At 42.6% G+C, this 17700-nt stretch overlaps 1 protein-coding gene across 14 annotated transcripts in view; it reads left to right on the top strand.

Annotated features, from left to right (window-relative positions):
• Magi1 (membrane associated guanylate kinase, WW and PDZ domain containing 1) overlaps positions 1-17700 on the top strand; it is a 692255-nt gene that overhangs the window by 643462 nt on the left and 31093 nt on the right. For 11 of the 14 annotated variants that reach the window (XM_017796614.2, XM_017796612.2, XM_017796615.2 and 8 more), the window contains exons 13-14: positions 4762-4793; positions 14940-15156. In XM_017796614.2, the coding sequence (XP_017652103.1) occupies positions 4762-4793; positions 14940-15156 (249 nt within the window). The remainder of the gene's footprint in view (positions 1-4761; positions 4794-14939; positions 15157-17700) is intronic. The other 3 variants (XM_017796616.2, XM_017796611.2, XM_017796619.2) reach the window with 1 other exon arrangement.

Raw genomic sequence — 17700 nt, 5'->3', positions numbered from 1 at the left:
TCGCTTTTCAAAACTGTAAAGAATCCTATGTGCTCAATGGCATGTAGATTACTGACCTGGCATTTGTTGGAGTGCTTAAAGGAAACCAAAGTGTTTGTATTAAAATGGTCCTATCTGGAGACCCAGTGAACGGAGAATGAAACCCATATTAAAGATGGGCCTGTCAGTGGCCAAGTACATTTTAAAATATTTATTAGAGTCCCTTTGTGTGTCACAGTGACATCAGGATTCACCCTTTCAAAGCCCTTTGCACATTTTGTCCTTATTCTGTCTCAGTGATGTTGGTTGGCACATCATTTCAGGCCTGAAGGACATTACGTCCATAGATGTCCACCATCCCACCATCTCGTTTCATTCTTCTCTGTCTGAAATGGCAGTTTTTAGCTTACATTTAGCTTCCCTGATAGCTCAGCTGAGCTCTCCTCCTCCTTCACCAGTTCCATTTTTGTCAAGAGGACGAACACACATATTTAAACAGATTGCTTTTAAAAAACTACACATCAGCCTGATAGGTGGCCTACCATATATTCCCAGTGTTCAAAGGCTGAAACTGGAGGATCATGAGTTCAAGGCCAACCTGAGCTATATAGCAAGATTTTTGTCTCAAAAAAACCAAAAACCAAGGGTAAGGAATATAGCTCAGTTGGTAAAGCACTTGCCTGGTGTGCATGAGGTTCAATCCCCTTAGAAGAGGGAAAAAATTTAATATGTCTCTGTGCATTGGTGGTGGTGGGGTAACTCTTGCAAGATGCAGAGGTCAATGCATCTAGAGATTTTAAAGTGCAATAAAATGTTTTGAAATGTGCTGCATTTGTCTTACTTTGAAAGGCCCTACAGACTTTGTTTATTGTAGTATCTATGTGTATATGTGTGTTCATAAATAAATAAAGCTTTATAGTTGCAGGAGATAATAATACAGGTAGTAAAACCACCTGTAGTCTCATGAGCCAAAGAAAATGTTTCTGTATATAACCTTGTCTTTCTTTGCAAATGCTTGTGCATTCTAGTATTGTCATTTTTTCATGCACATTATTTGTGTCCAGCCACTATAAAATTTCACCAGGAATATCATCCTTGCACTTAGTTATCTGAGAATATGTCTGGGAGCAGAGTTTATGGCCTTGATATTTAAAAGGAAGGGATTCCTCCCTATTGTGTCCATTGGTCATGTTCCAGTCATGAACACAAAATTTGCCATTTGTTTTCTCTGAAGGGACACCTTGTTCATCAGGAACTTCAGAAACCAGGTCCCTGGCTTTTCTCACTGCATCTTTCACACTCATGGTCACACCTTGAACATATGCTTCCCTGTAAAAGTTTCCAGGGATCTCTTAGAAGTAGCATTTGCTGCTGCCTGGGTGCTAAGAGCAGATGGTGCCCACCCATGAATGCCTTTTTTCTGCTTCTTTGGGAAATTTCCCTTCTTACCTTGAGTGGACCAGATGAGCCCATTAAGACAGGTGCTGTTTGTGCCCATATGTCTCACGTGTAAAATGTGACATGATGTATAGAATACACCTCTCCTCTCCTACCACAGGGTGTACAAAGGATGTAACTGTCTAAAAAAAAGTCAGGGTAACACTTCCTCCTAGAGACCCCCTAGTACCAGGCAGCCTACAGGTGCCTCTTCCTGGACAAGAGCTGTGTGCCATGACTTCTAGGCTTGGTGAATGCTTCCCCAAAGTGACCTTTTGACTGTGTTCTGTGGCTCTCCCAGCTGTTTTCAATCCTTCTTAATAGTTTTCACTAAAAGAAATTATAAATTGTAATAAGGAAGTTTGCTCCAGCATTCATATTTATTAGATTTTAAGATTTAATGACCATGTGGGCCTAAAACAAACCTTTTGATTTCCCTTTTTCTTTTAAGGCAGTCAAGTGGAGTCTCTTGATTTTGACTGTTTAAATATTAATTTGTGGTCATAACCCAGTTTGGGCTCTTGTAAAAGGTGTGGCTTTTAAAAATGAACTCAGTTGCAGAGAGAAACCAAGGCCTCCTAGCAAAGAGGTGTTCTTATTTGTTGCAGAGGACAACTTGTGTCAGTTTAGCTAGAAGCTTTGGGACATCCTAAGGTTCGCTTTGTAGTGAAAACAGGCTTAATTGGTTACCCTGTATGATTCGGACTGTTTGGTTTTGTATAGTTAATAACGGAAGGGCTATTAACTGATTAATTTTTCTTAAGTACTACATTATTCCTTCAGTGAGATGCAGTGTGTCAGCCTTAACAGAATTCTAAATAAGGATGAATAATGTCCCTGTTACCAGTTTGGTGAAAACATTCATAGAAGGCAGAATTGTGTGTGCTTCTCACCTCTCCCCTGCTGTAGCTGCCATTCTGTGGCATGCTGTTCACACTCAGTGTTATGTTTTGGAAGTCGTCCACAGTGTTACCTATAGAGAAAGCTCATTCGTTTTAACCCATGTGGAGTGCTTTGTGGGTCGGCTACCCTATAGTTTCTCTGGTAATTTGGTGGTTTTCAGTTTTTCTTTATACCTAAATGCTGCAGTGAACATCCTTTGCTTGCTCTATGAAGGAGTGTGAGTATTCTTCTGTGACAAAGAGTGGAGAGTGCCATTATCTTACAGAAGCCATTGCCTGCCCAGATCCGAGTCTTATAAATCTAGTTGGAGATTGTATATGAAGTTCTGTGTAGGGTCAGTGCAGTACTGACCATTCAAGTTCAGTAGTACCAACTATAGTAAAACTTGGCTTCTTCCAAATAATTACGAGTTAGGGGAAATTCTGAACTTAACCATGTTACAAAGAATATATAATTTTAACCTGTGATTCATACTAATGGAACTTGATAAAAATTCCTTAAGGGGTATTATATTGACCAATAAAAGCACCTAATTCTTTTAAGCCAGTTATATCAAAATTGTTCAACTCAGACTGAAATCTATGGGCAAATCTTCCATCTAAATCTTTTCATGTGTTAATTTGCTCAGCAAAATGGTTTTTCCCTGATTGAATTCAACTAACTCTAATAATTTTCTTCCTGGACAATGTCACTTAGACAAAGGAGGTGAAAGAACAAGGCGCTGAAGCATGACCAGATCCGAGTCTTTCAAGATTTCGTGTTAATTTTCTTAACAACCTTATGAAGTGAGCCTTACTATTTTAGTTATAAAGAACTCAGAGTTTGCCTCACCTGAAAGAGTAGTATTCTTTCTACTCTGTTATTTCCTCAAATATGTTCCTGGGGTGACTCTCATCTTGGTACCAGAAACCCTGGGAAATTATGTTAGTACTGCAGGTTCCTGCTTCCCTGAGGATGGGGCCTGGGATTATGCATTTTTAGCATGGTGCGGACTGTTCCTTAAGCATTTTGAAATCTAAGAGCTCCTTTGCCAGATCACAGTGACCTCATTTTGGTGATGTGAGAAGCCTTGCCAGAGAGTGCCCCCAACTTCTCTGAGGACCAGTGATTCTTGTCATGCCTCATCGGCAGTGGGCACATTAGCGTTGCTCATCTGGGTGGCTTCCTCCCTCGCCCACTTTCATTGCCTCCTGTTATTTGTGCTGACCTAGCATGGCTCCAGGTCTGACAAGTGACTTCTCAAAGAGTTGAAATCATCACACAACATCAGAATCACTTTTCAGAACCAAGCTGAAATGTCTGTGCAGACTCATCACATCCCCAGAGTATCTTTGGCACTCTGTACAGATGGAATCTGCATCTTTCAGTCTAACCCTTGCTCAAAGAAGAAAAATAAAAAGAAGCAGCAGTTGGGGAACCGATGACTTTGCAAACACCAGCATGTGCTTGTTTTCCTTTCTCACCTCCGTTTGCCACACTTGCCTGGTGACAGATTTCCCATAAGCCTGCCCTTAACTGCTGCTCACTTTCCTAGAAGTGATGAGATCACTGGTCCCTTCCAGCTAGAGGCTTCCCATCCAGGACAGGGTCTGAGGACTGCCAGCCAGGTTCAGTGACCACCATTGTCTCCTTTGTTTTTCTCCCTTTGTTATTATCTTTTTTTCTCAGCTCTGTGAAATGTTCCTTATTATTCCCAAACAGCATGCTTTCCCCTCCAGAGCCCTGTCCAAGCTCAGTCCTTTCCAATTGCCAGGTAGAGGACTGCTTGGATGACTGACAGGTATCAAGATATGTGCTGATGATTCAGAGAGATCCTAGACCAACTTGAACTTGTGCTCATAATTCATCCTTCTCCGCTGGCAAAAGAGCATTCGTCTTTGTTTGGGCGTTGAGCTCAAAGGCATTTCCTCAGAAGGCATTTCCTCTCCTGAAATGCATAGGGGAATAAAAAGACAGAAAAGACAGAAAAGGGGAAAAAAATGTAATTTTAACCATGCTGTCCTTTGAAACTAAATATATACCCCTTCCTCTGTCCTGATTGGTCCATTTCCATTGACAAGTGGATCGTGAGGAAAGGGAATATCCTAGACTTAATTGTAAGTTAAGTCTTTCTTAATCCAGAAGAGCATTTGAGATTCTGTCCAAGTGTTCAATTTCCCAGGCCGCTGAGGTCTGTGAATTTCTTTTCCCAGCCTCCAGGCTGCTGCAGTACAAGTCAGCATAGCTAATGCAGATAGATCTCCTGCCTCTCGCTCTCCTCCTCCCTCGGCTTTGATTCGATATGAACAGCCTGGTAACTCTGATGCTGGGGAGAAATCTGACATAACTCTGCAGATGGCTAGGTGGCCATGAAACACCTGGGGATTGTTCTTTAAGAAAAAGGTAACATTTATATGCTAATGATGTTTTTCCCCCTCCCCTCCTTGTTGCATTTCTTTCCAGGGCTGCCAGTTCCTAAGAAGAGTCCAAAGTCGGTAAGGACTTGTCAGTTACTTGGTGCTTGTTGGGGGGAACAGGGAAGCGGGGAGCCCTGGCAGTGGGAAGGGACAATGTCTGGCTTCACTTCACTGAATGTTTCAGAGTGAATGGGGGACGACAGGAACCGAGGCTACTTTTTTATTAACTTCTGGGGGTGTGTTTGATATAGATGGTATTTGGGCTTATCTTTTAACTGTGTAGAGATTGATAGGCAGGATGCAAAAGCTGCTATAAAAATGCATCTTCTTTGGCGTCTTCTCCACATAAGTACAACTCCTTCAAATGGTGAGTTTCTTAGCTGTTTCAGCTTGATACAAATGCATTGTTTCCTTTGAGGGGAAGGAGGAAGGGGGAGAGAGGAGAGAGGAGAGAGAGAGAGAGAGAGAGAGAGAGAGAGAGAGAGAGAGAGAGAACGTCTTCTCCACATAAGTACAACTCCTTCAAATGGTGAGTTTCTTAGCTGTTTCAGCTTGATACAAATGCATTGTTTCCTTTGAGGGGAAGGAGGAAGGGGGAGAGAGGAGAGAGGAGAGAGAGAGAGAGAGAGAGAGAGAGAGAGAGAGAGAGGGAGAAATGGGCTCCACCTGCTCACTCTGGCATTGCTCTCAACTGGTGTTCGCTCGCAGCCGTTCACATGGCTACCCATTCTCCCTGAGCTTTCTTATGCACTGAATGGTGAATTATTCACAAAACTGAAAGCCTGTGTGTTTGAAGAATTGCTGTGCCTCTCTATGTCCATGCTCAGGTAGAACAGTATTCTCTGCCCAGCCGTGAGAGTAAGACATTTCCTTGCTAGGGAAATGTCCTTTGTTGTTTTGCTAGCTTTAGCAGCATTATGCTGCAGGTATGGGATTCTTTAAAAAAAAAAAAAAAAATCAATGTTTTGCTGTCCTTTCTAATCTGGTTTCCCTGAAGATGCATTACCTAGTTGACATGTTGGCTAATAGCTTAGAGGCTATAGTGTTTTGTTTGGTGATATGAGCTTTTGCTCCCGGGGCACTAACAACAAATTGCTACTTAAAAACTCAAAATCTGGGACTTGGTGCTTGTGAAATTGATCTGGTTGTTAGAATCTTCTCAATTCATTAATATTAGGATAAAGAAGGGGGCTTCCTATGACTCAGATTTGAGGATGGGAAAATCCATAGCTTTATGCCATCAGGAGAAGGACCATTAAAACTTTGCAGCTTCAGGCGCTGCAGCTGAATTCTTTCCACCTGTCTCCAAGCATGGCCGCACCAGGCAGAAGTTTATTAAGGAGAGGAGAGAGAGGAGTCTCCTGCATTCCAAAGCCCAGCTCCCTAGTTCTGCAAAGAGAAAATCCTGAGAATTGATGTAATTCTGATGGCACAGAGCTGTGGCAATTGGAACGTTGACTTCAGGGGCTGCTGCCCATGTCAGTTTGTGTTAATGTCCGGGCAGGAAAGTGCTGGTTGGTGCCCCACGATGCAACCACAGAGATGTCAACGTGCATGCATGTGCACATGTGTGTCTCACTATCCCTGGGTCATCATCAGAAATCCATTCAGCCTTCAGACAAATAGAATACAGCTGGAAGATGTTTCTCCTGAGCTTGAGTTAGTGTAAGCCATTTTTTTTCTCTCCCCACTGCGGCCATGCTGTGTTGATGCGTAGACTTACTTTCCACACCCCACATGGTGTGGGATCTTGACGGGGAGCCTCCACTTCACACTTGTAGCATGACACTGGAGAAGAAGGTGTTCTTTTCTGTTTCCATCTATGTAGAATAGTTTTTGTCATCTGCTCCCATCTCATTTTCCCCAAAGTGTTTGAGAATTACCCGGTGAACTCACAGAGTATCAAACAGGTACAGAGCCTATATATTCACAAAGTCACTTAAGAGAATTCTCTCTGACAGTTTATTTTTGTAGCTGCCGTGTCATTAATGAGCTGCAAGCCAATTACTTCAGCTGCATTCCTAGGAAAAAAGCTCTCCTAAGTGCTTTGCCCACAGTCTGTTGGCTCTTAATTACCACAGGATAAGAGTGTGGTATGCTGCTGGACTGGAGAACAAGCCCCCAACTTGAGGCTTGTCCTCACCTGGACCCTGTGCCAGGACAGGGATGGCAGCTTTCATGGCTTGCTGGTATACTCAGGCAGCTGCTACACATGATTCAGGCACTGTCGGCCAAGGGCTGCTTTTGGCAGGAGAGCATCGGTAACATCTGTGATCAGTGGGGACTTATACAGGTGGGTAGAAACCATTTCCCTTTCCCTGGTTTGAATTTAGATGATGTCCTGCCAGTGGGACAGATGATTATGGGATGTTTTTGGTAGGGTTGGAGGGAATCCATGGAGAAGCTGGATGTCCTGCTGCTGGTGAGCCACTCAGATAATGACAGATCGTGTCAGTTATGCAGGCTGCATAATTAAAGCACCCCCAGTGTGCCCGCATTGTGATCCGTGCAGATGCCGAAAGCTAGGTGAAGAGTGTCTGAACCAGACCCACAGCGTTTGGGTTGTCTTTCTTCACGCTTTCCCCCAGAGGTTTCTGACATGCTTGGCTTCCTCCTCTGACTGACAGAGACTCTGCACTCCCCTACTTTTTCTTTCTTTTGTAATGTTTTCAATAATTAGACAGTTGCTTTTTGATTACAGCAGAAGGACTTGGCATTTTAATCTTGTTTCACCTCCTAGATTGTCCCCATAGCATCCTCTAAATAAGTAATCTCACTAACTAGATTTAAACGTTAAATTTGTGGCTTATCTACTCTTAGGGGACAATAGTGGTCTTTTAATAAAATTTTATTAATTTAATACCCGGACTTCTATAACTTTAGGGACTTTTCTACCACTAGGCAAAGACAAAAATAAGATATTTGCTATCAGGTTTTAGACTTCTCTGGAAAACTTGTTCTGTGATCCAACTTAATCACCCCAACTAGAAACTTAACTTCAACTGTCAGTCTAAACCACATGCAGAGATCTTATGTATAACAATTTTTAAACTCTAAGTTTCATGCCAGTCTCTGAACTTTTAAGTCCTAGCTACCTGTGTTCTTGCTAGCTTATCCCACCTCCTTTCTCCTTTTCTCAATCCGTGCTTCACCTGTCCTGTTGTCAGTCCATACAGTCATCTTCCATCCACTTACTCAACTACCTATTCATCCCTTTATTCAGAAAATGGGTGTTAAAGACCTAGCAGATGTGGAGGACTGACTGTCTTCTAGGCACTAAAACCAGTGCAGAACTGAAACAGAAAGTATTCCTGCCTTCCTGGAAATGAGAAGTAAGAAATAGAAACCATATCAACAGTCAGACTTGTCTGACTCCCCTCATGGGAACCAAAGTCTGGTGAGCATAAACTTTGAGAGCAAGTAAAGGAGAAATATAATCAAGGACCAAGTACATACATAATACAAATCATTCAGTTGTCAGTTACAATGGCCTAAGTTAAGTAGTCATGCAAATCCCAGACCCAAGGTTGAGGAACCTTCTGTGATTGAACTATGGAATTATTTAGAGTTCCCTGGCAGCCCAAGCAGCATAAGAAACTGCACTATTTTGTAGTTGTTATTGTCAGATTAAAGAACACATACTATGTTTGCTAAGGAGACAAATCCACCCAGCTACTGAATTAGAACTCCTTACCCACAGAGAAGTGACAAGTGAAGAAGACATAGTAGAAAGTCTCTCTTCCCCTGTTCCGGGTCCCTTTTACTTGCAAGAGATGCTAAAGGAAGTGTCAGGGAACTCGCCCTCAAGACCTGGATGATATTCATTGAGCATCTCCCACCTGAGTCACTCCATGCCATGGGCCCTGTCTTCTCACACTTAGCTCCTCATTTTCACCTTTCCTCCTAGTCTTCAAAGCCAGCACACTCCTAGATCCCATCAAAGTTTCCACAGGCCTTAAGTAGAAACAGTGAGAATAGTAGATGGAGAAAGGGATCCTTTATTCCAACACTTGTCTTGCAGCCTCTCGCCTCAATGGACAGCACACTGGAGCCCCTAGAAACCAGACTTTCCATTTTAAGAAATTTCTTACATTTGATGGGAACCAAATTTCATTTTCTTATCCAATCTGTGTTTTCCTCCTCTTCTCCATTAACTGCCTTCACCTGTCTTTTGGGAAGAAATTGTTTGACTTAGAGACCAATAATGATAAATGGGAGAGACAGTAAGAAGGACCATCCTATGCTTTGACTTGGACCTGGGTGCCTGATTCTCACAAGCCTCCAATGACATCGGCCTCGTGTCATACCTCAGCGGGGTGTGGACCTGTTCCTATTGTCCATACAAATCGCTGCAGTGGCCTTGGGTCTTGGCAGATACGTGAACTATAAATAATTTTGTCATTTTTAAGCTACATGAATTCTTTTCATCATCTAAGCTCCTAAGTGCTGTCTGTGTTCATTTGCTCTTCCAAGCAACTATTTTCAGTTCACTTTATAAGAACCTGCATTTCTAAATCATTCTGTGAAATACTGATGAGATAAAATTTTTCCCATTTCCATTTATAAAAACTGTTGCATCTTCCAATTTTCCTGACCTGACAGTAAGTAGTACGAGAATCATTCATTTTAGGGAGACGGGTACAATTTCATTTTAAAAGGTTTTGTGATACAAGTTCACAGCCAGTGTATGGCCAAGGACCCTTAGGGGGAAGTTTTATATTTAAGCCCATTTCTCTCTCCAAGTTGGCTGTGATTTGAGAATCCAAAATGAAATTCTTGCTTCAAAAATATCAACCTAGGCTGAGTGTGGTGCATGCCTGTAATCCCAGCATTTGAGATGTGGAGGCAGGAGGATCTCTGTGAGTTCAAGTTCAGTCTGATCTATGTAATGAAACCATGTCTCAAGAACAAACAAAAGTCTGCTTAGTGACAACAGTTAGAATTGATGATTTCTGTCTCAGTTTATGACCCCCTTTCCAACCATTAATACAAGCTCGAGGGGTTGGGAGGTGAGTACATTTTTCTAAGCTATCTTCTCTCCCACTGAACCTATCAGCAGTGCCTCTCCTTCATCACCTCTGCCCCAGTAAAAGCCATTGCAGGTCCCTCAGGTGCAGGCAGCAGTACGTTTCACACTGGCCTTTCTCTGCATCTTTTCTCTACCCAGGAGCCACACCAAACTTTTGGGAAATGTGTTAATTCTGGGTGCATCCCTATTTTAAATGCACAAATGAATTCCTCTTCTAAAGCTAAGAATGAAGCCCATCCTTGGGCATATAAAGCACTTGCATTATTTGGCTTCCAAGTTCATGTCAAGCTTCCCCATTCCCTTGTGTGCTATGCTAGCTGTTCTGTCTTCAAACACCAAGCTCATTTTTGCCTTGAGACTTAGAACATGCTATGTTCATTACTGAGATACTCTTCGACCGGCCCCTCCTTAGACTTGTTATCTACAGGACATTGTACTATGTTGTTTTCAGAATATTTCAAATATGTGGTTAATTTCTATCTATATACACACATTCACACACATTAGCTACACACTCAGATATAGCTTCTTGGCAGTTAGGTAGCTGTCTCTCTTTATTTGCCCATCTCCTAGTGTGTGGCACAGTATGCGTTATCAACTTGTATTTGTTAGTAGAGTGAATAACTGTGTTGCAGGTAATTACTGCAGGCTGGTCTGCTGTTCCATTGTTGGTGTGCTAGGTGTTTCTCTCCATCTGTGTGCTTAGCATGCACAGGGTTCCTTTATAGGCCTGAAGGTACATTGTTATAGTTGCTTGTCTTGGCCTAGAGATGAAGGTAGCACGCACTTGTAATCCCAGCACTCAGAGGCAGGGGCAGGAGAACCCAGAGTTGAGCCCAGCCTGGGCTACATAGTAAAAGCCTGTCTTAACAATGTCCCCCCACCCCCGAGCCACACACACACACATGCACACCCAAAATGAGCAAAACTTAAAGAAGAGCAGGTGAAAGACAACCACATGTAATGCAAATCTGACCCTGTGCTCTCTGAGTTTAGAAGTGAATTTACATCCATGCCCCAAGTCTTTTGGGAGATAATGCAGAAAAGTCATACAAACTAACTTTAGGGGGCTAGGAAGATAGCTCAGTTGGTAAAGTACCCGCTGCACAAGCCTGGGGTCCTAAGTTCAGTCCCCATCATCCATGTCAAAAAAAGACATGCATCATGGTACACCTGTATCATCCAGCACTGGGGAGGCTCAGACAGACAACTAACTTAGGCTTGATGGTCAGCCTGCCTAGCATAATCAGGGACATAAGAGACACTGTCTCAAAAGATTCAAAGTTCATGGCACCTGAGGAACAACGTGCGAAGTTGACCTCTGGCCTCCACACCACCCACACATGCACCTGCCAAGCACACGTGTATACACACACATTTAAGAAAGAAAGAAAGAAAGAAAGAAAGAAAGAAAGAAAGAAAGAAAGAAAGAAAGAAAGAAAGAAAGAAAGAAAGACGGACTTTAATTTGAGATCTCTATAAATACTGTTTTTCCCTTGGACATTTTGGGCTCTAACCAAATAAAGGACATCACAGAAAATTTAAAAAATCATCTTTTGAAATTTTTGCACATATACCACAGAGTACAACTTCAAAAAAACCAAGATTCTCAGTATAGAATATATCTTTAAATTAAGCATTTTTTATAATTGACTTTCAAAATTAAAATGGTAGAGCAAGGTTAAATTTTACCAGGTGAAAGTCCAGGAAACTTCCAGATTTCGGGGCACATGGACCTTTAATATGCCATCAAGTTAAGCTAGTGAGCGATGGCTCCATGTTGGAACAGCTTTAGGAGCACATTCTGAGGATGCCCCTTCACTCTTACTTTCCGAATTGAGGGACAAAGTTAGATGCATTTAAAGGGACTCCGAGGTACAGTTTGTTGGAGGTGTGACTTTGCCTTCTTACTCCAATTATGTCCGTCATTTTGTATTACATCTGACCTACATGAGTCTTTGATGGGGGCAATGAGAAAGGCTGTTTTGATTTGAAAAATGGCCCAAGTGTTTCCAGTAGACTTCATATGCATACTCCCTTGTGACTCAGCCATCTCTCCAGTTAAACTTAAGGCTCAGTCCTCTGTGTCAAGAGATTTGTTATACTGGGATGGATGTTACAGGCCTTAGAAACCCATGATGTGACATACCGTACCTGTGAGCAACATCTGTGGAGGTGTGTGCATGACTTTTCGCATCAGTGTGACCAAATTCCTGACAGAAGCAACTTAAGGGAGGAAAGTGTATATTGGCTCATGACCTCCGGGGATTTCAACATGCTGAGAAGGTATGACTGCAGGAGCAACTCGGTCCCTGTCAGCAGGAACCTGAGGTGTCTGTTCACAGCATAGTAACAGACAAATAAAAAGGTCAGGCTGGCACCAGAATGGGATAGCATCATCAGGGCCCCGCCCCAAGAGATCCACTACTAGGCCACACATCCCAAAGGTTCCACCGCCTCCCCAAACGGCACCACCAGCTAGGGACTAAGCACTTAAATACATGAGTCCATGGGGCATTTGCAACTCAACCACTAACTGTGTAAAAGCATGTGGACATATTTTACAACAGAAATGTCCAGCACTTTCATCAGACTCTCTCAATGGGACAGGAAGGAAAAGTGATCAAATGGAACAGGGTCAAGTTAGCTTTCCAGGGGCAGGGTCCGGAGAAGTCAGTGGGATACTCATTACAAAGTAACCCCATGAAACAAACAGCTGCAGTCTTCCAGGTATACTGTAGCATGCAAGTCTTGGGGGTGAGTGATGGCAGCCTGGAGACTAGAGCCTTCAGCTGTGAAATGAATTCAGTGTTGATGGGCTTCTACAATACAGCAGCTACCAGAGACTCTTGGAAGGAACAAGAAGAGGATGGGCATTTGAATGGCCACCTATGACTCTCCAGGCAAGCCCAGCTCCTATTGAATTGTTTTTGAATTTAGAGTACCCCCCAAAAAAGTCAAAGTCCTAGTCTCCATTAATTCTGGTTACCAAGTTCATTTCAAAATGAAAATAACTTTAAATTTTTTTCCTACTTACAAAATATTCCCTGTGTATTAGAAATAAAAACATAAGCACTGCTGAAAAGTATGAAAGTTTAAGGGAGAAACCTACCCATAATTCCAACTTTTTCTAAATACTGTGGTCTATGTTCACTGACAGTGAGCTGATGGTGTACATGCTTTATGATTGAAAGTCTTGAAGGGGACACATAAAAGGGAAAAAGAAAGTGCCACGCACATCCAAAAGAGAGTGGGTACTGTTCTCACCCTGGTATCTTCAGCGTGTCTCTCGGGGAACGGACAGGGCAGATATTGCCTCCAAGGGCAGGATATCAGGCCCTAAGAGCTGAAATCACTGTTGGGAAGGACCTTAGAAGTGGCAGAGTATGTCAAGTTACAGAAATGCCAGTCTATCTAACACAGAACTGAGTGCTTTATCCTCTAAAGAAAATAAGGGTGATGCAGTGTTGGTGTTCGCCATTATGTTTTTCTTGCATCTTTACCAGTGTATGGCATCCCCTTGAATGTGAGTGAATTAATGCTCTTGTAGTTTTAACTGTCATAGAACAGGGTCTGATGAGATGAGTCAGTAAAGTGCTCACCTCACAAACGTGAGGACCTAAGTTCAGTCCTCAAAACCCACATAAAAAAAAGCCAGGCACGTTAGTGCCAGCGATGGGAGATGGGAGGTAGAGACTATGTGGTCACTGGGGCTTGCTAGCCAACTAGCCAAGCCTACTTGGTGAAGTTCCAGGCCAATAAGAGACCTTGTCTCAAACAAAGGCTGGAAGGTTGCCCACTGACTTCCACATGTATATACACGCATGCTTACACCCCCCGACACACACACGTGTATCTCTGCACAGAAATGCACACACAGGGAACAAATCAAGTATTTGTCCTCTCTGAACTTTCTTCATATACTTATTTAAAAGCAAGGACTAAAAAGGGAAGAAATAGGAGGTCCTTGAAGACTAAATGAAATGAAAGATTGAGGATACCTGGGGGAGAGCAAGGAAGTAAGACCGATGGTAACACCTGATGGAAGGATGCCTGGGGACTAGAACATTCACAGTCGAAGATCTTACAAACCTCTGTCAAAGCATAGCTCTACAGGATGTACCAGAGGGGATGGAGACCACCATTTCTGCCCTCTAGCTCTTTACACTTAAACACATATGTTTGGTAACATGCTGTCTTGAAAAGAACTCCAGCATTGTATTTGCATGGGTGAGACCATTACTGAAGAAAATAAGAATTAAAAGTGTTTTACAAACCCTCATCCCACCCCTAAATTTTATCTCCTAGAGAGTTTTCCTTTCTGTTACCACCCAGAGAACATCTCATAAAATGCCTGTGCTGAACTGGTTTTAATGAGCCAGCACTTGATTATGCCCTTGAATTTAAGTGATATTCCCCTTTGAAGACTATTTATACTTTGGACAAGTTGCAAGTCTAAGAAGGCTCACCCCCCACAGGGCCACACCTATAAACATATCAAGTTTGATCTTGATTTTTCAATCAATAGTAGTAGTATTAGCAGTTCAAGAGGGAAAAATAAACATGCCTTTAAAATGGACTCACTAAGAATTATGAAAGCTCCTTATATTTATCTATGTATGGGTACCGGTGCTCTATACTGTTCTTCATGATTTCTTAAAGATCCCACCTCTGTTTCTGTTGAGCTAAAAGGTCTGATAGCAAGCCTTTAGAAAGGAGTCTGGTATTTTATTATTAAAAAATGCAGCATATGGAGCCCTAAAGAGCAGGCTTAGCCCTGATTGTATTTCTTGAGGATATTACAGTCTTACAGCTGAACTACTTATGGCATTTTGTGTCACATATTTTTGTCAAGAAATGAGGGTTTTAAGACTGATGCATCTTGCAATAAAAAAGCCCAGTGTCTTAGCCGAGAACTTACAATGAAAATCAGATTTGTTTCCCGCTACAGCCCAGAGAACAGCATGGTCTGTGCTTAATGTCTTTTTGTCTGGTCAGCTCTGCTATATTTCTGCCAATCACTTGAGGATTTATCTGCATTCAGCATTAGCTGGAGAACAGTAGAAGCCAGAACGTTGATGATATATTTATGTGGTGTGTTTAGAAGTGCTGAGCAAAGGCAGGCTGGGAGAAGTGCCCACTGGAGCAGCCGCCATCACTCTTCCTTCTTGGCCCTCTCACTTGCTCTCTTACAGCAGCCACTGGAGAGGAAAGACAGCCAGAACAGCTCTCAGCACAGCGTGTCCAGTCACCGGAGCCTGCACACAGCATCCCCAAGCCACAGCACACAGGTGCTCCCCGAGTATCCACCAGCAGAGGCTCCCACTCCAGATCAGACTGACAGCTCTGGGCAGAAAAAACCAGATCCTTTTAAAATCTGGGCCCAGTCCAGGAGCATGTATGAAAACCGACGTGAGTAACACCTGGCTTCCTGCCTTCCCTGGCCCCTTCCAGGAAGCTGCCTTCCTCTTACTGAATGTAGAAAGGTACAGGGAGTAAATGAGGGTGGAAACGAAGCTCCTCAGAGCCACTAGACCGCTCTTGACTTTTGTAGGTGTCATGAGGTCTTCACACTGAGGAAGGGGTAAAATCCAAAGCCTGAGTAACAGTGGGTATGTTTTTCTCTTCAAAGAAATGGTTGGTAAGAACTTCTGTCTCTTAACTCTTTCTCAAGTGAAAACTGTGGCATGCACTGAGCTCATGTCTTCTGACGTGGGTCTGATGTACAATGGAACATACATGTGGTTGTAGGGCTCATGAGAAGGGAGGAAATGCTTTCTCGGTGGCCTTGTAGATTTTAAAATACTGGTAATATTTTGCTTTACCTTTAGCATTCTTTGCAAACATTTCTCTCACAAAAGGATAAAGGAAAAACTGAGAATGATTATGGCTTAATTATTTATACAGTGGTTAGGTAAGTCCTTTGGTTTTTACCTTTTTTAAATTGAAATGTACTGGGGAAGTGGACTTTAGAACTTCTCAGCATGTATAACCCTAAAATCCCTTTCATATTTCACTTCTGTCTTTTTGTTATAAAATGATGACCAGAGACTATTTACCCATCAGAATTCCTCACCTCTCCAATGGAAGTTCTAAATGTTCCAGACCAAGCAGTTGTAGTTTGGCCCTTTTGGAGACATTGTTTCTGCTCTTTTCTCCTGGCTGTGGCTGGTCAGTGTGCAGTAGGAGGGGGCAGAATGTGTGAGGAGGGAGAGCATCAGGACTCAAGAGAAGCTAGAAGAGAAAATAGCACTGTTTTGCCTGGCCACCTTCAGCATGGGTTTGGTTCCTAGTGACAATTGTGGTCACCTCTCAGGTGAGGCCTCCATGGAATTTGTGGCATGGAGTTGTGTAAGACGTTAGGGGTACCTCCTCCTCTCACCCATCACTCTGACTTGGCTGTGCAGCATGTCTTTGCTGGCTAAATGATGGGTTGAGGGATTTCGATTCTGTAACTATAATTAAAAAAGGGAGTAAAGCCAGCAGCCCTGCCTGAAATGGAGAGTTGACCACATGCTTGTGTTAAAAACTCAACAATTAGGGGACCCATGAGAGCCTTGCCTCTTGTTGATTTTCAACAGTTAGAAGTCTCTCAGAGGCCCTCCATCCTTTCTCTGAGGGAGGAATATCATCACCCTCCATGTAGCTGTATAGGCTGCACTGACTAAGAACTCACTATGCTGACTAAAGCCAGCTAATTTGAAAAGGGATTTATTTAGTCCCTGGACTAGAAAGATACTGCTTAAGTACTCTGGAGGCCAGGCTGAAGGGAGTGAAGTTCCTTTTGGAATCTCCCACACATGCAGCAGATGCTGAGTACCAAGTTGAGCATCCTTTATGGAAAATGCTTGGGACCAGAAATGCAATGCTTCCAGTTTCAGATTTCTTATCCTGAAATACTTGTTTATCCATAATGAGACAGTCTGGGGATTCTAAACTTCAAATCCATTTATATTTCATATATCCCTTAAACACATAGGCAGAAAGTCATTTTAGACAGTATTTCTAACAATTTTGTACATGAACATAGTTTTAAGGTATGGAGTGTTCCACTTGTGTTACATCAGTACTTACAGAGCTGCAGCCTCTGCAGCCGTTTAGGTTTTCAGATTCGGGACACCCAGCTGGTATAAACCAAGGCTCCATACTGCATCTCATTTCTGGTTGTGATGATTTCCCTTTAAAATACCTGGAGAAAATGCCTTCCAGAGGGGAATCTTCCATTTTCTGTTCACATTTCTCTCTCTAACCATGTGGTTGCTCCAGTCAGTGATCCAACTTTAGGGGATGTTGAGCAATTGCTTTATTGAAAGCAGTTGCTTTCTCAGTATCGTACACATTTATGATTGAGTTTTCCATGTACAGATCTCGATGTGATAAAATAAATCATGCTCTGAAATGTTTGTAGGACCTCCAGATTGATAGGACACTTCATGAAGTTGTTCAGTGGTAGGCTCGTTTTCCCCCCAATGGCAGTATTATTTCTTAGGATTTGGATGTTTTATTCAACTTGCAAGAAAGTTTTCACCAAGAATAGAAGCAAGAAGAATGTGCAGTGTGGCCATAACCAGCTGCTTTACAAGCAGTGACGTTGCTCAAACGGCTGTCAGACCGAAACATTTGGAATGGTTTCAGTCTTGTTCTTCACTTTCTTAAATGTCTAAGCAATCAGATACAGCGGCACAACTGAGAATCAATTTCTTTTTGGTGATTGGAAGCTCTGTAATTGAGTAATAGTAGTAAGCTAACGGCTGTTAAGATCCACATGGATTTCTAACTCACTGCTAAATGAGAATAATAATGAGCCCACTCCTACCCCTGGTAATTATTCTCTATCTGTCACAGATTTTCTTCTGTCCACTGATGAAGCTACATCAGTCTTGTCTTTGAATCAGTGTTTTGCTTTATCCCAAATCAGTTTCTCCCATTGCTCTAAGTTGTCTTGTATTCTTGTCT

This window comes from Nannospalax galili, unplaced genomic scaffold, assembly GCF_000622305.1.
Source record: "Nannospalax galili isolate Female #2095 unplaced genomic scaffold, S.galili_v1.0 scaffold1051, whole genome shotgun sequence".
NCBI classification, from domain to species: Eukaryota; Metazoa; Chordata; class Mammalia; order Rodentia; family Spalacidae; genus Nannospalax; species Nannospalax galili.
Note: the sequence above shows the minus strand (reverse complement) of the source record. Positions and strands in the feature narration are given on the sequence as shown.